We start from the raw sequence: 23,869 nt of genomic DNA, 5'->3' as shown, positions 1-23,869 counted from the left end.
TCAGTTTCTGACTGTATTTATATCAAACTAAAGTAATATGAATATTAAAAAATTATAATAATTATTACAATAAGAGTGAATTTACATACACATGTATATGGTTCAGAAATTGAAAAAGCCCTAGCTATAGTTTTTGACTGCGGTGACTTTAAAGCCTCTGGTCACACAGTTCCACACGTGCAATATTTACGAAATATGCGCAATCTGAAGCTGCAATACTGCAATGAGCTGGATGCAGTGGCTCATCCCCGGCGTCTGCTCCTGCAACCGGAACTAAATGGCGGCGTCTCTGACACATCATTCGTGGTGGCCGACAACAAGGTATACGCGGTTCACGAGTCCGGAGATGTGCCACCAAAAGTCATTGCCGATTTGCCGGACATAGTGGGAGCAGAGTTTTTACAGCTGGACAATGCGATCTGCGTGGCCAGTGGTGCTGGTGAAGTGATCCTGGTCGACCCCCAAACAGGGGCCACCAGCGAGGGAACGTTCTGCGACGTCGGCATAGAGAGCATGGCCTGGTCGCCTAATCAGGAAGTGGTGGCCTTCGTTACCCGCACTCACAACGTGGTGTTGATGACCAGCACTTTCGACGTTATAGCGGAGCAGCCACTGGACGCAGAACTAGCCCCAGATCAGCAGTTTGTCAATGTGGGATGGGGCAAAAAGGAGACGCAGTTCCACGGATCGGAGGGTAAGCAGGCTGCGAAGCAGACTGCATCAGATTCTACCGTCAGCCATGACGTACAGGAACTTAAACAGGTGCGTTAAATCTTTTAAGCCAGTATATAAAAAAAAAACACTTATTCGTCCTGTATACCCCACAGGATGTAAGCATCTCCTGGCGAGGCGATGGAGCCTTTTTTGTGGTTTCTTTTGTGGCATCCCAGCTGGGTCGCACCTTTAAGGTGTACGATAGCGAGGGAAAACTTCATCACACAGCCGAAAAGAGTGCAAATCTAAAAGATGCTGTTGTCTGGCGGCCAACGGGTAATTGGATTGCCGTACCCCAGCAGTTCCCCAACAAGTCCACCATAGCGCTCTTTGAGAAAAATGGCTTGCGACATCGCGAACTGGTCCTTCCCTTCGATCTTCACGACGAGCCAGTGGTGCAGCTGCGCTGGAGCGAGGACTCCGACATACTGGCCATTAGGACAGCTGCCAAAGAGGAGCAGAGGGTGTACCTGTATACAATAGGCAACTACCACTGGTACTTAAAGCAGGTGTTGATTTTTGAACAAACAGATCCGCTGGCACTGCTCCATTGGGACACGCGGGTTGGAGCCGAGCACGCTCTTCACATACTTAAGGAGAGCGGCAAGCATCTCGTTTACCGCTGGGCATTTGCCGTAGATCGAAACGATGCTGTTGTGGGAGTCATTGATGGCAAACGCCTGTTGCTCACAGATTTCGACGAGGCCATTGTACCACCACCCATGAGTCAGCGCGTCCTTAATCCACATAGCTATATTAATGTCTTCACATCGCACAATACCACCATGTGTTTATACACCAGCTGTGGTCAAATATACTTGTTTGAGAACATCAGGCAGTTAAGTGAAGAGCATGGGCGGCCCAAAACGCTTATGCCAGATGCAGAGCTTTCTCGCTTGCAGCTAGCCAATCTGACCATTTTCACGAAAAACTATCTGCTGGCCACTCACAGTTCAGCAGGATCTACACGCCTGCTACTGTTGTCATATAAGGATGAGGTCAACGAGCAAGGCGAGCCGTGCTATCGAGTGCAGAGTTCTCTGCGGATCAACGGATTGGTGAATGCTGTTGCAGTCGCATCGCATGCTATGGATAAGTTTTACGTGCAAACAGTGAATAATGGTCACACATACGAGGTGTCCCTTAAAGCGGACAAGACTCTTAAAATGGAGCGAACTTATGTGCAGCTGGCTCAGCCGGCTGACCAGATAGATTGGGTTATCAGCGACGGATACATTTCGGATGGCTACACAGGTAGTTAATTTAAATGCAGTTATTTTTAAATGTATTTTATATATTTTCCTCCCTTTCTTCCCTAGGCTGTCTCGTCACCTTGCGTAATCAGCATCTGCTCCATATGGACGGTCATCTCATTGGCGAGGACGTCACTTCCTTCTGCGTAGTTGGAAATTATCTTGTATACACCCAGATAAATGCGATGCACTTTGTTCGACTGAAGGATCGCCGCCAAGTGGCAAGCAGGAACATTGAACGCGGTGCCAAGTTAGTAACGGCAGTGGACCACAAAGCACGTGTTGTGCTGCAGTTACCGCGCGGAAACCTTGAGGCCATTTGCCCGCGTGTGCTTGTCCTCGAGTTGGTCGGTGGCCTTCTTAACGCAAAGAAATACCAGAAGGCTATGCAGATGGCGCGCAAGCAACGTATTAACCTGAATATCATTTTCGATCACGATGTAGAGAAATTCGTGGTCTCAGTGGACGACTTTCTGCGAGAGATCAAAGAATCTCAGTGGCTCTGTCTGTTCCTCAGTGAGTTACAGAATGAGGACATCACCAAAGGAATGTACTCCAGTAATTATGATGCGGCCAAACAGATATATCCCTCGGATTATAGGGTTGATCAGAAGGTGGAATACGTGTGTCGGCTGCTGCTACGTCAAATGAATGAAGAGGATAAGCGTTTTCGTATGCCTGTGATCACTGCCTATGTAAAGTTGGGCTGTTTGGAACCGGCTCTCCAGCTGATTTGGAAGGAGAAGAAAGTAGATGCGACCCTTGCCGACCAATTGCTGCAATATCTTCTTTATTTGGTGGACGTCAACGACCTGTACAATGTGGCCCTGGGCACTTACGATTTTGGGCTTGTTCTGTTCGTGGCTCAAAAGTCACAGAAGGATCCTAAGGAATTCCTTCCCTATCTCAACGAATTAAAGGCATTGCCTGTAGACTATCGCAAGTTCCGGATCGATGATCATCTTAAAAAATATGCTTCGGCACTTTCACATCTTGCTTCCTGTGGAGAGGAGCATTACGACGAGGCTTCGGAGTTTATACGTAAGCATGGCCTGTACACTGATGGCTTGGCGATTTATCGGGAGCACAAAGAGTTCCAAAAGACAATATACGTGGCCTATGCAGATCATCTCAGGGCCAGTGCCAAACTGGATAACGCCAGTATCATGTACGAACGAGGCGGTGAGTTGCAGCAGGCGTTACTTAGTGCAAAACACACTCTCGATTGGCAGCGTGTTCTGGTGCTGGCCAAAAAGCTGGGTGAACCTTTGGCTCAGGTGGCCCAGTCCTTGGTGGGACCATTGCAACAGCAGGGTCGCCACATGGAAGCCTATGAGTTGGTAAAGGAGCACTGTGACGATCGAAAGCGGCAGTTGGAAGTGTTACTTGAGGGCCATCTGTACAGTAGAGCCATTTACATGGCGGGTCTGGAGGATGAAAATGTTTTAGGTAAGTCTCTTCTAAATTAAGATTGATGTAAGTATAAACTTTTAATTTCTTAGCAGAAAAAATCGCGCCCGCATTGTTGGCCTATGGTACTCAACTACACAGCTCCCTGCAAGCCGATCTTGAGCTCTTCCTGGATTACAAGCAGCGGCTTTTGGATATCCGGCAGCGCCAAGAAAAATACGGTGTGGGGAATATCGATGCAAATGTGGATCTGGAGGAGGTGGACCTACTGTCGGACACCACCAGTCTTCACTCCTCGCGATACAGCGGCACTTCACGAGGGACTGGGTAATCCAACGAATGCTTCACTGCACCCGGCCAAAGTTTCACTTTTCCGTTGTGTTCCTCCTTTCCAGCAAGACATTCCGCTCAAGCAAAAACCGACGCAAGCACCAACGCAAGCTGTTCAGCCTGAAGCCGGGCAACCCCTTCGAAGACATCGCGCTCATCGATGCGCTGCACAACCACGTCACGAAGATAGCCCAACAGCAGCAGCCTGTGCGTGACACATGCAAAGCGCTACTGCAGCTCGCCAATGCTGCGGATGCAGATCCCCTGGCAGCGGCACTGCAGCGTGAATTCAAGACACTGTTGCAAGTGGTGAATGCGGCGCTGGACGAGATCTGGACGCCTGAGCTACTGGGCAACGGATTGATGGCGCAGCACCTCACGGGGCCCAATGTGGATTATCTCGCACTGCAGAAGGAGCAGCGCTATGCCTTGATAAGTGGGTGCCTTGTGCTAATAACGTTTATACTGTCTTTAATCCCTAAAAGTACAATTTAATTGTTCCACTAAAATTGGTATTTCAAATAGGCTTGACTTTGTGAAATCTCAATGTCAATTCTAAGAGCCCAACTCAAATTTCTATAAATGGCCATTTAATATGTAGTAATTAATAACATAATGAAAATAATTTTTTTTTTCAGGTCCCCTGAAGCGCTTCAAGCCGCAACTGATTGTGATGGATGAGCAACTCGAGATCCTCCAGTGAATCATCGCCGGGATCATTGGATTTGCGTGCTGCACTCGTCCCGCCCCCCAAACCGTAATCGTCTCAGCCTTCCCACTGTTTACTTTCACTGCTTTCAAAATAAATGTAGCATTGAAATGCTAATTGAATGTATCGAGATTAAACAAAACGAAGCGCAATGGCCAGTGGGCAGTGTAGTGCCAGTCGGATGTCAGGCAGATGGCAAAAGTGGGCGACCCGTCTCCCAAATTCATGCTTGATTGCAATTTATCGCTTTTAATAGGGGGCGTCGGGTCTTGGCTTTTACACTAAGCTACGCCCTTTATATTCCTATGCCAGAAAGCAAAACATATTTCCTGATAATATCCTGTTGCCCCTGTGTAGTCAGGCACTTTGTTTGCCAAACAAAAACCGTAACAGGCTGGAACCGGTTTCACCTCTACGGGATTTGTTGTGGGCGCTCATTGTTGCCAGGTAGACGTGATATGAACACTGGGTCGAAAACGTTCTTAAATGGAGCGCAGAATAAAATCGATTTGAATATATTATAAAAGTATGGTTTAAGCGGAATATATGATATATTTTATACAAGAACATTTACCTAAATGGGCAAGATGATGTTAACATCCTGGTCCAAAAATGATCCCTTTAACATTGCACTTGCACTTTTCTGTTAAATCGCTGTTAAGGGTTGCATTCAGACATGCGCAGCATTCTGCCAGCGTCGCAGTCAGCGTCGACGCTTTGTTTACTCGGATGCAAGCACACTCTCTTTTACACAGTGGGACTTCCGACAAATAAGTAAAAAAATATACTTATATTATTAACTTTATCATTGAAAACCTTTTATGTTCTTCATTTTACTCTTGATGTGTTACAATTTGACAGAAGTCTGGCCATAGAAGCCTTATAATTTCTCAAGTAAATTGCCTAAATCACCCACTGTGCCACTTCACTACTCTCTCTCTCTCTCTCTCTCTCTCTCTGCTGCCGCTGCTTGGTTCGCAGCCGCAGCGAGCTCCACCACAGTGGAAAACAAAAGATTATTAAGTAAAAAATCGCCGAACGAGTCGGACGTGTGCGCTGCTGGGGATGCTGGCGCTTTTTTCGCGTTCCGTTTTTTCGAGTAAACAAACACACAAAAAATATTGTTAACACAATTTTGTCTGTTCTATTGTGCGGAAACCGAGTGAGCGAGAGGGTACACGGAAACCGCAAGCAAAAGCAACAAGCGTGTGGGAAGAGGAAATCGAAAGGAGAAATTGTGTGTGTGTGCGTGAAATATGGAAATTGAAAATGCAATTAATCGTGAATTAATGGCAAGCCATAGAAATCGCTCAATGGCTTAAAGTGCAAGAGAAAAGTGAGCTTTTTGTTATTGTTGTCAATGCGGAAGACAAAAACCGAAAAGTCTGTGGTGGAAATTTTAAATACGTGTATTTATGTTCGTTTTCGCAACAACAATAAGCCATCAAGCGAAGTGCTGAAATAGTCAATTTACAATTGGAGCTGCCGAGAAGTCTACAAACACACATATATATAAAATATAAACATTTTGGTAAGTCTAGCTTGAGTTTCTTTCTCTCTCTCTCAGCTTCACTACACAGAAAAAATCAGAGATCGTCGGCAATTATAATTGGGCTTATCATGGGTCGCCATTACTGCTAACTTTGAGTTTATTTAATAGAACTCCCAAAACAATAGAAAAAGTAGAAAATAGAAAAAAAAAATCATAAATATTTTTTCCTGTGCACTTGGAGAGTGGAGAGCTAAAGCACAGTGGTCAAACCCGCAAAACGACTTTCAACATCATTCGTCGCCTTGTTGTTTTTGCTATTTTCGGTTGTTGCTGTCGTTGTTGTTCTTGTTTTAGTGTTTAGTTTATTTTTCAACTTCTGAGTTGCTGCCGTTTTTTATTTAATTACGCTATTGTTATAATCGTATTTGGTTTTTGTGCGCACTTACTTAATTTTCACACATGTGGAAAGACGGCAATTTATTTGTAATGTGCCATAATATTTGAGGACTGCGAAACGTGGAACATTTTGTTCACTTATTTAGCACATTACTTAACTACTTTCTTGGTAATGAACCAATCTCTAGAATGTATTTTGAGTAAAAGTCAGGGCTTAATCATATTTTGAACGTTAAAAACGGTCATTAAGTAAATTGAACATGAAATAGCAATATTTTCCATTAACTAACATTATCTGAATTCAAAAAAATGCATTTAGCACGTTCGTCTCTGCACCTTTTCAATAAAACAGTACTTTTTACTGGCCCGTTTCAATGTCAATGACATAACTCCCAAGATTCTCGGTTTTCAATCTATTCGCCACCTGAAAATCTGCGGCTAACTCCAGCGGTGCGTTAACGCGAGACCTCAAAACTAAGCGATCCATCCATTCAAGCCGCTTGAGAGGAATCCCAATCCCATCTCATTGAGAATCGAAAGCGGCCGGCGAAGGCCGCAGACAGCCATTTAATTAGAGGTTACTTAGCCAAAGACGCCGCGACGGAGGCAACAACTACACATGGCAGTTGGCGTCTTGTTGCAGTTGCAAGTTGCAAGTTGCAAATGGCAGGCACAGAACAAATGCGACGGCAAAGTCGTTTTGATTGCATTATGCATGTGCGAACGGGCAGCATAAATCGCTGGGTAATGGGCCTGGGTTAATAAAGAAGCGTTTTGAATGCCAAATGAGTCGACTCGACGAGGATGACGAAACATAAGTGATTTGGAAACGAAGGAGGGGCAGTGCAGCAAGTGCACAGAGAGAAATACTACTAAATACAACAAAATATATTGAAGTTATTTAATGTAATAGATAGTGAAGCAATGAAGAGTTAACACACAGTTTACTTTTCTGTGTACCTTCCATGGAATGTGGTTGCCAAGAATCGGGGAAACCGGTCTCCTGCCGGTGCCCTATTGGATTGGCCAGGCTTGAGCCGATAGCGAAGGTCTCGAGGTCTTCGATGGAGAAGGAGACGGAAAGAGACGCAAAAGAGAGCCAGTGGAGATCGCCGGTGAGTCACGTTCGGAGCCAGATTCGAGACGTGCCTGCTTGACTTTGGCGGACTGGCAATTGGGAATAGAAACCAGAGGTGGCTCTGCGTCCAGTGCATAACTTGGCCGTCGGTGGTGCGATAATGAAAATCTTAGAAAACGAAACGAATTCCGATCTGTGATTGCCAGAGGAAATCCTCTCGTCGTGCAGTTTGTGGCACGTACCCATGAGATCTGAACCCTGCTCTTTCTGTCCATATCACCTGTGGTTCTATTACTTATATGTTGTTCAAGATGCTGTGATTATGGCTACTACACTTCATTGATGGGAAATGAAATTATGCACAGCGCAAAAGTTACATATTAAATGTGAACAATTCCCAAAGAATTGAAAGCATTTTTCCTAGTGGGAGCATAAATAAACTTATGGAATCCGCAGACTTATTCAGGCATGTAAGCACATTATTTATAGAACTGATTCGCTTTATGTACATACATACATACGTGCCATTAGTTCAGTTTTATGAAAATTAATTATAGACTTCTTCGACCTGTATTGAAATAATGTTTGTAAAAACTCTGACGATTAACCCATGTAACTAGAAAACTGAGAGGTTGGCATTCATGGAAAACACCTTTCATCTGACCATCGGCTGCAGTTCTCGCTCCACTTTCCCGATGCATCCCACTTCTTGTCGAGTGGTAATTACACACCTTGATGACTCAAAATCTGTCATTAAGGCAAAAGTGCAGTTCAGTAGGTAACACACATACGGATCCCACCTCCTCTTCCGTCTTCCGCAAGTTCTTCAAGAAACATAAAGAGAGAATCAGACAAAACAACTTGCCCTGCCAACTCAGAGACCTGACCTATGAGCTTTGTCTTTAGCATTCGCATTTAGTACTGCCTTCTTCTCCGTTCGACTTTGTTTCTTTGTTGGTTTTGTTCGTTTTGTTGGTTTTGTTGGTTGTGTTGGTCTCTGCCCCATGCCTTCCATTGTTTCGACGTTTATCTCGCTTTTGGGGCAACAGTTTTGCTTCGATTTGTGCGGTTTTATTTTTGTATTTTTGGAGCTACCTTGGAAACGTGTTCTGGCAATCGGAGAATGGAAAATGATCGGCCTTTCCACAACAAACAAAATAAATTACATTACTTAAGTGCAATATACTGTTATAGCCCCGATTCCCTACAGTGGGCGTCGAATTAAATTACTCAATTGAAAAGTCTTTGACTCTTGGCATTATTCTTCACTTTGCACCCACTCTTCCGACTCCAGTCGGCTTAATTTAATTAAAACTTGAATTGTTTTGTTGACAGGTAGACTTAATGTCAATGAACCAAGACTATAGGAAATATATGGATTTTTGTCAGGTGCCCTTTTTCCTGGACAACTGATATATATGTACATATGAAGACTTGTTCTGTTGCCTTTGTAATATTAATTCAATTCTAGACACTTGCCGGGTGAACAATCGCCAAACACTTGGGCACTGATTGAGTCTAATTGAATTAAGAGCAATTTGCCAGTTACATCTTCACTTGGGTCAGCCATGCAGGAAGTCAACCTTGTGTTACACTCACTACTTGCTGAATAAAAATAGACTCATACATTTTCATTCATTTGGGCAACTATAGTCAATTGCTAAACATTCTTATTGAATAGACACACCTACAGCGAAATAAATAAAATAAACTTTCATATCGTTTCTGTGGCCAGTTCCTGTCACCTTATGAGCTCATATACTGATATACTACTATTCTCGTATGCTGGCAATTTATAGAGTAGCTCAAGGCAGCCTTTGAACTAGTTTTGCTCGCCTTTCATGCGACTTGAAAGCCATTTAGTTGACTTCGGGTTTCTTTTGCCATTTCCTGCACATAACCACAGATGTTGCCTCAAATGGGAGCATATGTGTGTTATTTATGCGCTTATTCGAGTGTATGCCACCACCAGCAGCACCACCTTCTGCATTCTCAATACCGCCTTTGTTTTTGTTTACCTTTCGGGCCTGAAAATGTGCTCGCCAGTGCAATGCATTTGCCGTTTGTTTACGCTACTTACGTATCTGAAAGATACACAACACTAGTGCCATATTTCATCATTCGGATGCCTCGAGCATCTCCCAGATGCATTTGCATGCAAATAGGGTTCCAATCTTATAACAACTTTGCATACCAAACACTACAAATGTTTAACCTTTTTTTTGTGCTGCAATTTAGCGAAACGTTTCTGGGGTTTTTCTGAGCATTACTTGTTTTTATAGCACTTGGCCTTTGGGTTTCTTGTCTAAACGAATTCTCGCTAATAAAAAACCCGTTTCACAGATTCTATAGGGTTGGTTTGGGGTCCGCTTACGTACTTTGTTTTATGAAATGCAAATGAATTTATATGGATTCGATTATACGCGACTTCAGCACCAATTAGCACCTAACAAACGACGCAAGTGATCAATTTCTTGGAGTATATTACGCACCTATGGCACCTATGGCGAATTTAGGGAAACGTTAACGACCTTCGATTTGGGCCTGCCCCTTAAAAACCCTGTCTGAATTCCTGGTTAACAGAGCGGTGCTAATAAATAATCGCCAGAAACCTTGAACCCTGGGTGTTTGAATGAATATTGCACGCTGTCTTCAAATGGCACGCAGCTTGGCAATGGGAGATTCGCGTGCAAAGTGGAGGAAACCCCGAAAAAACTTTGACCCAAAAAGAGTTAAAATTCCCCGTGTTTAATAAGTTTTTAGGTGACGATTGAGGTTGAACAAACAAAAGCAGAGCTACTCATTATACTCATATGTTATTTTATAAAATTGCCTTGTTATTTGTTTAGATAATTATATTTTGTTTGAGGTATTTTCTTTCTGTGCAGTGCCAAAGAGTTTGGGAAAGTGTTTGGCTAATTTGTGAAAAGTAATAACATTAAGCCAAAAGAAAAAGTGCCAAAAAAAACTCGTAATTGTATCGGGTAGCGTGGGAGAAATCTCACTTTTTGGCTCGGGTTCAGTAGCTTCCAAACGAAAGTCTCCGAACGGAGGGTTATATAACCCATCTGGATCTACCAGGTAACGCCCACCGGATGATTCTCCGGCGACATCAGCCGTCTCTCTCTCTCTCTCTCTCTCTTTCTCGCTGCTATTAATACTCTTTAGCAAACGAATGAAACTCGTTTAGCACTTCGTTGGGGGGAAAACTTGTCGCTGCCTGCTGTGGAAAATTGGAAAAGTATCTATGAGATACGCGATGGGGCGAAAAGTAAAAGTGCTTTGGCGGCTTCCACTGCGCCCACTTTTGCTTTCTTCCGCCGCTTCTTCAGCCGTTTAGCTTCCATTGAGCCGTAAAGTGACAGGGCGGTGCAAATAGCTGCTTGCCTTGCGAAAAATCTGCCAACTGTGCTGCAATAGCAACAGTATCAGCAACTGCATTGTTTTGGGCCACATCCAATCCATCCCCTTCTGAGCCCCTTCCCAAATGACAGCTCCTACGTAACAATGAATGAGCCCACATGAGTCACGTCCACGGTGCATTCCCAGGCCCACTACCCACTATACACAACCAACAACCAACAACAACTTACAACCAAAAAACCAAGAGCCAAAGACCAAACACAAACCCCGAAACCCGGGGCATGCGTGAAACGTTAGCTCATCTGTCGGTGGGGTAACCTCAATTCGGTTCACTTTGCGGCTGCGCTGTAACTCCAACTGCCCGCCCCTCTCAGCTGTCCCTCTCCCTAGCCGCAGTTAACCCTCTGAGGGCCAACGGTACCAATATACACTACTAGTTGTTTTGCTACCTCTAAGCTCAGATATAATTGTTTTAGCCAGATATGAAAAGAATACTCGCAACTCTAGTTGTGCATTGTTTCGCAGATCGCCTACATCGTATTTTGATTTATTTGGGTAGTATTAAATCAATCATTTGGTAACCCGACCGTGGGCATGACTGGGTTAAGCCCCGAATCTAGTACACGTTACAGCCACGTTCGTAGATCGGCCAGCATGAAGAAACAACAGCAAAGCTGCAGAGTGGTTACCTCGCTTTTGGCCAGTCACTTGGCTTGGCCAGCTTGGACAGTAGCCCTCGTGCCAGTTACAATTTGTTCGACTTGAACTGGACTGGGGATTGGTTTCGTGACATTCAAAATCGGTTCGTTCCAGGCGGTGGAAAAGGGCAGCCACCGATCGAGGGGCATTAATTCAGAAATGGATTTCCCAGCGCTGAGTTATTGCAGCATTACCGAAATGACGAAATCCTGTTTTTTTGGCTTTTTATTAGGGCAATGGAGACATTAATAAACCGCTTAGCCATTATCGCTCCATCGCAATTGCTTTGCACAAAGGAGAGCAAATTAAAAGCGAGCCAAGCAAATTTGTCAGTTTCGAGGTAAAGGCGACTTGTGGCGATTCGCTGCTACCCACTAAGTTGACAAATGTCGACTAACAATGAAGGGGGGGTGGGGAATCGCGGGGAGGTGGAGCATGTTTTCTATAGCGAGCTTGGTGACCCAAAATGTTCGGCGGAGAGACATTAGAATGGGAACGTGAAATATGGACGCATTAGATGGCTATCTATTCGTGCATATCAAACACTAACAGAAACTTCGGATCGGATTTCAGTTCATCACAAATCGTTCTAATGACGAAGACTTCTTTCTTTTTAAATACTTACATTTAGTTAGAATTTGAGTTCAGTTCAGCTTATCGCTGTCCCAAAAGTTCCACAAACAAAGAGTTCTTCATAACAACTGTTCCTTAATGTTGTATGAAATTAAGTGGTTGGGAAATAACTTTGATAGCTTGAATTGAGGCATTTATTGACATGATTTCAAGCTCGTTTCTCTAAGTGCACGCACTCGTGTGTCTATTTTGCATTTGTTGTGCGGCTTGCGACTGAGCTGCAGCGCTTGCCTAATTGTTCAATTGCATTAGGGGCAATTATGCGGCTGACATACATGTGTGTGTATCCGAGCCCAAGTACGCCTGTCATTAGAGTAATTGCACAGATACAGATACAGATACAGATAAGCCAACACAGACACAACGGCGACCCAGCGGACAATGGTTGTCCAAATTTGACGGTGGCTTAAACTGCACATTGCGTGGCCAATATCCTTATCAGGGCATCTAAAGAGCTTTGACCACCTCTCCAGACTTCAGGGGTTACCTTGATGGAAGATATGTCATTCCTTACAGTTCCAAGCTCTTAGAACAATATGAAGAACATGTAGTACGCATCAATGGGGCTTTTATGTATTCCAAATGGAAAACATCTGCTGTGATCAAGTTGGGCTATCTGGAATTTAGAAAATATCAAGCGCATATTGTGGCAAAGTGTTTAAAAATTCAAGCATTAAGCGATCGCAATTTTTCCTAAACATATACACAGCATTAATGCCCAAACTCATTTGCGATTTGGCCAGGCCAAAATGTTGTTGCCACCAGCTGGCTGGTTCAATAAACGCCAATGGCAGGGCCAGCAAGGTCAAAGCTGATGAAGGCGATCGTTTAGTGCACGTGGAGAAAAAGCTAATATTAAGTGATATATATCAGCCGAAAAAGGTCAAAATAACCCATGCACAAGTTGTTTCAGTTAATTAAACGTATATATCATCTGATAATATTCATGCAGATAGTTTAAAAACATGTGAAAGTACTTAATACGAGAAAATCTCTTATCTGCAGTTTAGCACATGAGCCAGTTTGGTTCAAGATTTACTCACTGAAATACAAAAAACATTTTAATCTTTTCGTGGAATGACATTGACAAAATGTGTTAGAATGTGAATAAAAAGCAAATCATGAAATTTGTAAAATGTTTCAGCATTGATAATATTTTCTCGCTGTATGCCAAAAACACTCACATATTCGTAGTAGCAGATAAAGCAGTTGACCGCTTTGGATATTCGAGTTTGAGTTCGATTTCATAGCGGGTTTCGATTTCTTTTACGAACTCCATCGCGTTGAAAGTTCAGCTCGAGGCAGAGTAGCTTTGATTTTTCTCCGAAAATAAAGAAATTTGTCTACAAACGCGTATGCATATGGGAATGAAGCATGATATAAGCGAATGTCAAGCAAATGAGTCATCATCAAGCCGCTTCAATGGATACAAATTTCGAATAGTGGATTGAGTGAATGGGGTCTGCTTCCCATAATGATGCTATGATACGCATGGCAAGTTCGTAAATAGGGAGTAATGATTGACTCATTCGAATGAGATACTTCCGTGGATGCTTCTAATGCCTCTCTCAACAGTTACACAAACAGTCTATAAAGCAGCGGTAAATCCGAAATCCGAATCAGAAACAAAAGAAGTCCCAAATACAAACTATACGTATGTACATATATATAGATATGTGGCACTAATGCCACAGTTATCGTTTGAGCGTGCGACGCCTCGCATTCTCCACCACACTTCGCTGATTTTGGAGCGGCACAAGCCGCGCTCGCAATTCATTATTGATAACATCTCCATCTCCATCTTCATCGCCATCCTCAACGAACTTCGCAGAAATGGCTAGAACGCAGCTCTATCTGCCTCCCAAGTGATCCCAGCTAACCGTTGGCATTCTTTGGAATTCTATTTGGAGCCGGGAGTCTGCGTGCGTAGTCCGTCATTTGGGTTAAGATAGATGTGGCTGTGGATTATGTTGGTAATTCCAAGCTAAATAAGGCTAATTCCACGAAGCTCATCAATTTGAATAGTCTGAATAGCTGATCTTCAGCTCATTGTCTTCCGTCATACACCTACATTTCCCAACTTTTCTGTTCTAAGCATCTCTTTGGTCTTTTGTATGTGAATCTCGTCCATCTACATTTGCTTTAAATGCTGCTCATCTCCCTCCAAATGTCAATAATCGCCTTTCGCTCATATAATCGTTACCAGTTTAATCATAATTTCGACTAAGCTTATTTTGACTGAAGCTTGCTTGGGAAAATTCCCAATAATCTCTTCTCTAAGTTTGATCGCTCCAAGCTACTGCCCATCAATCACCAGTGCAGATCAAGCCATGACTACCCAGTTGGCTGTCATTATCACAGGCCACCATAACAACTACAACTACAACCACAAGTGCCGAGATCATTAAGATACTAGGCGATCGCCAGCCATTCTCCACATCCACATCAACATCCACATCCATCGTGATCGCAATGCAAGTGAAATCATAATTGCAAATCGAAATCGAAGCGGCTTTATTGGGCCGCAAAAACTGGTTTAGCATTCTCTTGCGATCATCCTCGATCCGATCGTTATCGCTGGATTTTCAGTAGTTGCAGTCGAAGTTGCAGTTGGATGACGGGCGATCCCAAGTTGGAGAATTCTGAGCCATTCGTTCATCCTGAGTGCGTGCTGCTGAAGCGGAAATGAGTCTACTTCGACTTCGACTCTCTAATGCTAACTTCTGTTTACAACTCGAACATGCACCAGCTCCCCAGTTCCCTGTGCCATCGGTTCACTGCCAATGCCACGATGCACTTGATTCCCCCAATCGAGTCACGTTTCCAGCGGAGACCAAGACCAAGACCCAGCGCCCGCGGGCACTTTGCTTTCATTTGGGTTAAGTGGTGGGTTCAGGTTGCGGGCACTGCCTTCCTGGCACTCCCTTGCCCCCGGCTGTGGTTCACTGTATCAGTGGGTTGTTCTATCTCTGGTCGCTTCTCGGCAATTGATACATCCGAGTTGCTAAATATCGAGAGTATTCATTGCTGTAGCTTGATCGTAGGTGGTGGCGCCATTATGCATTTTGCGCCTTGTTTTGGTACTACCAAGTTTGAATAAAAATCACTGCATACTCTCGGGCGTGAAACAAAATACTTTCGCTGGAAAAATATCTCATTATTTGAATTTCATTTATATGAATCTAAAATATATGCATAAAAAACAGTAAGACACACAATAAAAAATATTAGAAAATATCAAACAAAAACTGCAAATGGCTCTCTTTATTGATCTTCATGAAAGCTTCGGATTTTCATGCGCTAAAAAATTATATTAAACAAAAACCCAATAGCCAGTTCTTTTCGTTCTTTTCATCAAACAATCATCAGTATTAGGAGCATAATGTTAATGGCCTTGCAATATTTCCAGAGTCAATAAATCATAGCTCCAACCATTGGTAATTTAATGCCCTTTTAAAACCCACTGCTGGCCTCCAGTGACAACAACATTACCGATAATTGTTTACCTTTGCCGCTGCTGGCTTATCAGCAGCACCGGAGTTGACATTCAAAAATAAAAATAAAATTACAAAATACCTCGCTGTGATTTTGTCGTCCCTGTCTGGCTGAAGCGAATCTTATCTGCGGGCACACAGGTGCATAAATATATATACAGGTATTTAGCGGCATTAGTCAGCGGTCGCATGGCAAAAAGCCAGCTGAATGGAAGTGCTACTATTGTGTGAAATTTCCAGCACTTTTGCAAGAAAGTAGCACTCTTTGAGATATTAACACTCTGATTCTGAACGAGACATGCAGAAGGGGTGGCGCCACGCCTGAATGTCGCACCACCATAGGGCTAACGTCATTAATGACGAGGCACCACCGAAGTGGTGGTGGGGCTTTCAGGGCTAATTGCTGACATGGGGGTAGGCTTGTGTGGCCCAGGTGACTGGAAAAGCGCGGCAGGGGATTTTCCACCTCTTTTCCAAGCGCCGCTTGCATGCACTATTGACATGACATCGCTTGGATCGGCAGATAACAACGCGGCGATAACCATGGCAAATGAAGTCGCTAAACTCGCGCCCTCCACCAAAATAGTTTCGTATGGTTATTATTGGGTGGCTCTGTTTGCAGTTCGACTCGAGTCAACTTCAACTCCCAGAGCAACTTTTGGATGGGTTCGCCGAGGAGACCATGGAGGCCGTGGTTGAATGAACCTTATGCACTTCGTTCCATGACATCGATTTGGCTTATATGAATGGCAAGCAACTCAAAGTTGGAGCAATAGTTGTGGGCGCAGATGGAGATGGAGTTGGATATGGTAAACACTTTGATGTGAACTATTTTTGGCCACTCGGTGCGATGAACCCTTCTGGATTCCTTGACATTATTTAACATTCAAAGTTCAGTATCATAAACCATCATATAGTCCGAAGTAATAGTTTTCTTAGCACATAAGTTCTGGTGTTATTCTGGATATTATTTACATTTTATTTACTATTTATTACGAGCAAATGAGCTATTTTTATTTCACCCAAACGACTCACTCGGCCTTGAACTTGTGGTCACAAGCCATTGTATTTCGGGAAATGCGGAACGTGTCATTAATCGCATTAATTATAGTCGTGGAGAGCTCCACTTATAGAAAGGGAAATTCCCACTTACTTTCCAAGGAATACTTAAGCGTACTGCCATTCAAAAATGGCAGACCATTTATGGGGGGAATTGGTACTCGTAGAAAACAAAGTGCATTTAACATGAAATTCGTATAGCTAATTAGTATGCATTCCTTTCTCTTGCAGGCGTATTTTCCAGTTGAAATGGAAGCGGAGAGCTGAAATATGTAAGAATAGGAATAAATTGCTGCAAATTGCTAAAAATAAAAATGAGAAAACCAGCGAAAACAGAAACCCAATAACTCAGACTCAAAGGTGGAAATAAAAACAAGCGATTTTGAGGCCCAGTCGAACGTGGAATCGACTTGACCCACAGCGGTGCACGAGCAGAAAGAGACAGACACACCGCCGTAGAACGAGAGGCAGCGACACACGATGCGTGTGGCTGGGTGGCTCAGAGGTGGCTTAATGCTCGCCCTGGCCGTAATGGTAACGCAGGCACGTTTCATTGCGAAAAGAGAAACCGCCGGCTTGGAGCAGCCGGTGGCTTCCACTTCCAATGACCCTGACATGGTTAAGGCGCCCAGGGAAAGTGGGAGTGCCAGGGAACCGGTTGAAATGAAGGGAGAATCTAGCTCACAAACCCATATTGGAGATGAAGGAAGCGCATCAATTGTGAATCAAACTGAAACTCAAACTGCTAGTCTGAAAGAGAATCTCAAAGTTAAGGAAACGACGGCAGATGAGACCAGCACCACCAGCGATAGAATAATAGCTGAAGAGCAACTCAAGCTGAAGGAGTCTACAACCACGGAACCTCAGTTGAAGGCAGCTCTAGTGGATACGGATACAGATATGGTTAAAGAAGAGTCAAGCATCACAACCACGTCTCAGTTGGATCAAGACCCAACCAAGGCGACAGCTAAGGAGTCTACCGAAGCTCCTTTAAAAGAAGAAACTCTTTTGAAAGAGGTCTTAAACACAACCACTGAACATATTTTGTTAACCGAGAAAGGCCCTCAAAAAGATGTGGTCTTAACGAAGCCTCCTTTAAGAGAGGCTCAAACTGAGAAGAAGGATGAGGTCGCAGAATCTGTGGCATTCGATAATTCCACCTTACCTTTAAAAGCAGTCTCTATTGAAGTACCAAACACCACAGAGCGAGGGGTCAACACCACAACCACTCGTTCTTCCGATCATGGCCGATCCATGCAGTATTCATCCACCACTGAAGAATCAAACCGATCCCCTCCTGCAGTTACACCCATGAAATTGAGGCCACTACCCATGACTTCCACACCAGTCAGCACCACTTCAACGTCGACGCCCTCGCCAACCACGCCAGTTGTGTTCGCCTCCAATGAGAATGTCATCGAGGAGTCCACCTCAAAGTCAGAGGTGCGCCAGTTGCCGGAGAAGCGAGCCAAGTTTATAAGTGAAAACTCCACGAATGCCCAGCAACTTACACTGCCCAACACGGCTGAGGTTTGGAGTCTGGCTGCAATGAAGGCGGTGCCCAAGGCATCGCTAACTACCACAACGATCGTGCCACTCCTCAAGCACACTGATCTGGCGAATGATATAGACATGCCGCTCAATAAATCGGAGCTGCACAAGGAGAAGAATCTCCTGGACTGGTTGAACATTGCCATGTTGCCCTCGACGCCCGAGAATCGCACTGAATTTGTGGTCCGAACCACTCTGGATGCCACCGAGGGCGCCACCCAGGCTACCACCGAAGCTTTGGCAGAGAAAGGCCACCACAAAGGTGACTTTACAGTGGGATTGGAACAGGATAATGTCACAACAGCAAGGACAATGCCTTCAACACCTGATCCTGGCTCCATGGACCTGAATATGACGACTACAACGCAACAACTGGAGGTTCCAATGGTGAAACAGATGGCCGATGTTGCCAATGCCAAGTTAACAGAGGCGATTACAGAGGCTCAAAGGGAAACAGAAGCGGCAACAGAGGCTGCAACAGAGGCGACAACAGAGGCTGCAACAGAGACTGCAACATCGGTTACATTAACCGAGCAACTTGCAACATCTGCCGTAACAGCGGGGGTTGATTCAACAAATGTTACAGCATCCGCAGCAGAGTCAGGTGAAATGTCTAAGGCAAATTCAATAGATCAGACGTTATCAGCGATGACAAGCACAACTACTACCACTGAAAGGCCAATATCTGTGGAGCATGTAACCGCTGAGCCAGACATGGAAGTAGCAACATCACTGGCCACAACAGCTGCAACACCAAGTGGAGTCACGGAGGAAGCAGCAACATCAACAACAACTGCAGCCACTCTAGTTGTCTCAGAGGCAGCAACAGCAGCAGATGCATCAGCAACATTTAAGGCTACAACAGCTGCAACATCGAGTGTGGCAGCCATCCCCAGCACAACCGAAATGGCCACAAAAGCGACTGAAATCAGTAACATCAGCAACAGCAGCAGCAACAGCAACAGCAGCAACAACAGCAACAGCAGTAACAGCAGCAACAACAGCAACAGCAGCAACAACAGCAACAGCAGCCACAGCAGCAACAACAGCAGCAACAGCAACAACAGCAACAGCAGCAACAACAGCGACGGCTATGACGATAACAGTAACGACGTCATCGTTGCCACAACCAAATTTCCAGAGAGCGAGCGGGCAACAACAACGACAACGACAACGGCAGACGTGGAGCCAACAGCGACGACGACGGTTAGTGTGCGAGTGGCTGGCGAGGTGAGCACTTCGATTCGGCCAGAAATCATCGTTACCAGTAGTACGCGGAGCGGTGCGATCGCGGGTACAAGTACAGCGGCGACAAGTGTAGCAACACCCACGCAAACGGAAATTGCGCAAATTAGCAATGAAGTGAACTTGGAGGCAGTGACAGTGAAGACGCGCGACTACGGCAATACGAATGAGCTAAGAACAGCTGAGAAAACCGATAACGCGGTCAATAACAGTGTGGCCATAACAGAGAGCGACTTCGGCGCATTGGCAACAGCAACAGCAACAGTGGAAAGAAACCCCACAACAGCCACCAGTCTGCTTAGTGACGTGAGCAAGCTGAGCAAGGAGCACGAGTCCTCGCTGGAGACCAACAACATCGGCGAGGCGTCTCCCGAAACGACGACGCCATCAGCAGCAACTGCCACTGTTGCTGTTGCAACGGATGAGAGCACAGCGGCGGCAGCAACAGGTGGCCAACGGGAAATCGAGAGGGAGGGTCAACATCATGAGGGACAACAGGTGGTTGATGCGCAGGACACAGAGCAGCAGTTAGCCAAGACAACGATGGCGGTGACAACGACAACGACAACAACGAGTACTACAACAACTACCAGCAGTACAACAACAAGCACAACGGAGACGCCCTCAACCACGACAACAATGCAGCCGGTGGAGATAAGTCTGCTGGACGACAGCACCACCAGCAGCACCACAACGCCAGCCACAACACCTGCACCACCCACGCGGGTATACTTCGAGTCCTCCACGGTGGCCAGCACCACCAGCAGCAGCAGCACCAGCAGCACCACCAGCAGCAGCACCACCATGCTGCCGGACACGTCGCCGAGTCAACTGCCACCCACATACATGGCCCCGTATCCCAACGAACTGGACCACATGCAGACCAATGCCCAGGGCAATGGAACGGACGTGAATGTGATCATAGCCATCACGGTCAGCGTGATTGGTGTTGTGGCCCTCATCCTGCTGGTGGCCTTCCTCTACCTGATGCGCAAGCGCCAGAAGCAGACGTCCTATGGCCAAAGATGTCGTCCCGTGAGCTTGGATGCCTACTCCCTGGACAACGTTTCGGTGCTGGGCAGTGTGCGGCGCAAGGGTCGCGACGTGCGTGCCTCCAAGCGGACCTATGGCAACGCCGCCTTCGATGATCCCTCGCTGCGGCACAACCTCCTGACCGCCAGTGAGTTGGCACGCTTTGCGGAGCGACGCTCCGACGTCTTCGAGGAGTTCCGCGACGTGCCGCAGATCATCGCCAGAGCGGACGAAGTGCCTCCTGGTTGTGAGGACAAGAACCGGTGAGTAAAACTTTGAAAACAGTTGCTAGGAAAGTGAACCGAATAATGTGTGTGGAAAATATTGATTGTTCTCATAACATAATGGGCTTGCCAAATACACATATCATTAAAGGGCTGGGTCACACTTGTGTAATCTGGATGATTTGATAACACTTTTGTGATACGATAAGATTAGGCCTAGTTCAATGGTAGATAATTAAATGTGGCTGGCGTTGGGAGAAACTTTATGCCAAGTTAATTTATTCAGAAATGTGTATTGTTTTTGCCTAAGCGGTGCTCACTGTAATTAAGGGTTCACTTTCGCGGCACGAGTTCACATCGAATTGTCGAATCAATTACAATACTGATCTCTGGCACATCTCTTCCTGCTTTTTATTTTCCCGTCCCGTCCAAACCAATAACAACCCGTTGCTGCGACGATGATGATTCAACGCCTCGACCTCGAACTGGAACTGCGAACCGCAGCTACGCCAACGTGATTCCGCTTCCTGAGACGCGGGTGGTGCTCCAGCGGCAAGGCGACGATGACAAAACGGAATACATTAATGCCAATTATGTGCGGGTAAGTAACCGAGGCAGTGCCTCCCAAGTGGGCGGCGGATCGGCTCATCCGCAGCTAGACAAACAATCGACTAGCCGCTTTCTCACACACATGTGTAGTGGTTGGTTGGTGGGTTGATATGTGGAGGTAGTTGCTCATAGTGCCGCGTTTGGCATCTTCCAGCGAACATTGCAAACATATGTGGCGTTGCATGACGCCCTGCTCTAACTGGAATCTTCGGGCCCCTCGAGGGCCATTAAACATGGCGCCCGAATAATTACACGCCCGATGAGACTCACCTGCTATGTAGCTGCTCCTCAGCTCCTCTGTTCCTCTGCTGGCCGTGACTGTGAATTGGGCTCATCGTCTTTGTTGCCTAGATCCGTGCAAGCCAAATGGGCCTCTGCGAAAAGCAGCAAGTAATGCTGGTAATAGCTGCGCCAAGGGAAAGTGCCAGCCAAGATCAACGAAGTGTGAATGCCCTTACATCATGCTACGCCTCCATGCGCTGAGCTACAAGAAATCACTTAGAAAACAAACAACTTGTTTGCATACACAAGCATTGATTTGATATGGATAAGGGAAAGCAAAAATGTTTTATACAATTCCAGACAATTTTCTTAACTAATTACCATAACCATTTTGTTGTGTAAATTCTCAAAGCTTTAAATGAGTTAATGGCTTCTTTTCGTGTTCTTAGAGGTAATTATAGTAGTAGATTATTCAAATAATTAAACAGTGCTGTGTATGGAGCAGGACGTGTGTCCAACGACTCCATCCATGGGATGTTTCAGTTGTTTAACCAAACGCACTTTAAACAACTGCATTCAAGCGTGACGTGGACGATGCATTGCAGCGCATTGGAGCGAATCACATCGAGAGCTCATCGGCATTGCACCTGACGATAGCATGAGCATGTCTAGATTTCAGCAGCAGAGGTCTGTTGTGCGATTTTATGGTCGTTTATCTGAGAGTCAGCCAGTCGTTGTGTGGGCAGAGGCAGAGTTAAGCCGCCATAGGTTTTAATTGATGGTTATGGTTATGTCATAACTCACACTGGCGTCTTTGCGCTAGTTAGTTTCCAATTCAAATAACACTACTATACCATCAAATGGAACACAACTTCATCAAGTTAGAAGACATCTGATACATTTTTCGATCACTTCAGGGCCCCCGAGATGCGCCCAACTACTACATAGCCTGCCAGGCGCCGCTGGAGAGCACGACCAGCGATTTCTGGCGCATGATCTGGGAGCAGCAGTCGCGGGTGATCGTCCAGGCGACGGATCTCAGTGAGAATGGCATTGAGCGGTGCGCCGAGTACCTGCCACCGTCGGCGACTCTGGACAACCACAGCAGCTATGGCGATTACCAGGTGACCCTCAAGCATCGCGAGGTCAAGGATCGCTATGCCATTTCCACCTTGGTACTAAAGCGCGTGGATGGCGAGGAGAGCCGTGAGCTCACCCACTACTGGTACAAATGGCCGGAGGCGGGTGTTCCGGCCGAGGAGGCGCCCATCATCGCCATGCTGCTGGAGGCGCGCTCCTCGCTGAAGTCCTACTGCCTGGAGCAGGCCAACGAGCTGCGCGAGAAGTCCGCCACCCTGGAGACGTCAATGGATGCGGACGGCAGCAAAGCCGAGGCGGGCAGCACGTCCAGCCACGAGATTAATGGCAACATTTCAAGTCGAAGCGCCACGAGAAGTCAGCAGGGGTATGTTGACATATTCCATATCTGTTAATCATATCAAAGCGTTTGTGTGTTGCATGGCTTTATTAATGTTTCGTGTCTCTCCGTCTCTCCCCCATGTAGACCGCTAACCGTTCACTGTTCTCCAGGCACGGGACGAACCGGTACCATTATAGCGTCGGACATGGCCATCCGCAGTCTGGAAACGCCGAAGCGGTCCGTGGACATCCCCCAACTGGTTTACTACGTGCGACGGGGACGTGCCAGCGCCGTGCAGACCAAGGAGCAGTATGAATTTATCTACAAGGTGGCCAGCATGTATGCGGCCAAGATCACAAATCTGTCCAACGACAACTGAAGGCCAAGGGGCGGATGGCTTTGGCGGCAGACCCCATCGAGTGGAAACCGAATTTTCGATTGAGTTCGCCTTTCCAGCACTGATCCATGGGACCCCCTGTAATAATAGTAGCTATGTTTTATACGAAATATTAGTGTAAATTAGTATTATTAGTATGCTTGAATGTTGGCACCTATTTAAGCGTCATTGTATGTCGGGCTTTAAATATCATTTAAAATGTATGTATTCCTTTATTATTGTGATATAATCGTACATTCGTATATCTCCTGATAATCTGTTGCATATTTATAATGTCAATTTTTGTTTTTTGCACTGTCCCGAGTTCCGGGGCCATATAATCCGGAGCAAATGATAATTATTTGGAGCTCTCCTTGTTTTAAGAAAGTCAAATATGTAATCAAAACAATGTGTTTATCTATTTTAAACGAGCTTTAATGTACGTAAGTTATTTTAAGTCTACATCGAGCTGTACTGTACTCATATTATTGTAAATTACAAGAAAAATATGTTCAGCAGAGGTTTTTGAAGTTTGAAATTTGGCGGGCTTTCGAACGCCC

General features: G+C 45.4%; 2 protein-coding genes across 3 annotated transcripts; both read left to right on the top strand.

Annotated features, from left to right (window-relative positions):
* Positions 1-116: 116 nt before the first annotated feature.
* LOC120454463 (putative elongator complex protein 1) lies at positions 117-4,934 on the top strand. 2 transcript variants are annotated; one of them, XM_039639780.1, is made up of 6 exons: positions 117-762; positions 828-1,968; positions 2,034-3,416; positions 3,473-3,704; positions 3,773-4,143; positions 4,346-4,934. In XM_039639780.1, the coding sequence occupies exons 1-6, from the start codon at positions 196-198 to the stop codon at positions 4,408-4,410; spliced, it is 3,759 nt and encodes a 1,252-aa protein (XP_039495714.1). In that variant the 5' UTR covers positions 117-195; the 3' UTR covers positions 4,411-4,934. The 2 variants fall into 2 exon arrangements, with proteins under 2 accessions (XP_039495714.1, XP_039495713.1); XM_039639779.1 differs by having other exon boundaries at positions 3,470-3,704.
* A 518-nt stretch (positions 4,935-5,452) lies between these two features.
* Positions 5,453-23,829, top strand: LOC120451522 (mucin-5AC). Its single transcript, XM_039635290.1, has 5 exons — positions 5,453-5,947; positions 16,862-20,721; positions 21,187-21,283; positions 22,431-22,978; positions 23,078-23,829. The coding sequence occupies exons 2-5, from the start codon at positions 17,111-17,113 to the stop codon at positions 23,310-23,312; spliced, it is 4,491 nt and encodes a 1,496-aa protein (XP_039491224.1). The 5' UTR covers positions 5,453-5,947; positions 16,862-17,110; the 3' UTR covers positions 23,313-23,829.
* Positions 23,830-23,869: the final 40 nt, after the last annotated feature.

The sequence above is a fragment of the Drosophila santomea genome, chromosome 3R (genome assembly GCF_016746245.2).
Source record: "Drosophila santomea strain STO CAGO 1482 chromosome 3R, Prin_Dsan_1.1, whole genome shotgun sequence".
In the NCBI taxonomy this organism is placed as follows: Eukaryota; Metazoa; Arthropoda; class Insecta; order Diptera; family Drosophilidae; genus Drosophila; species Drosophila santomea.
This window is presented reverse-complemented; position numbering and strand designations above follow the sequence as displayed.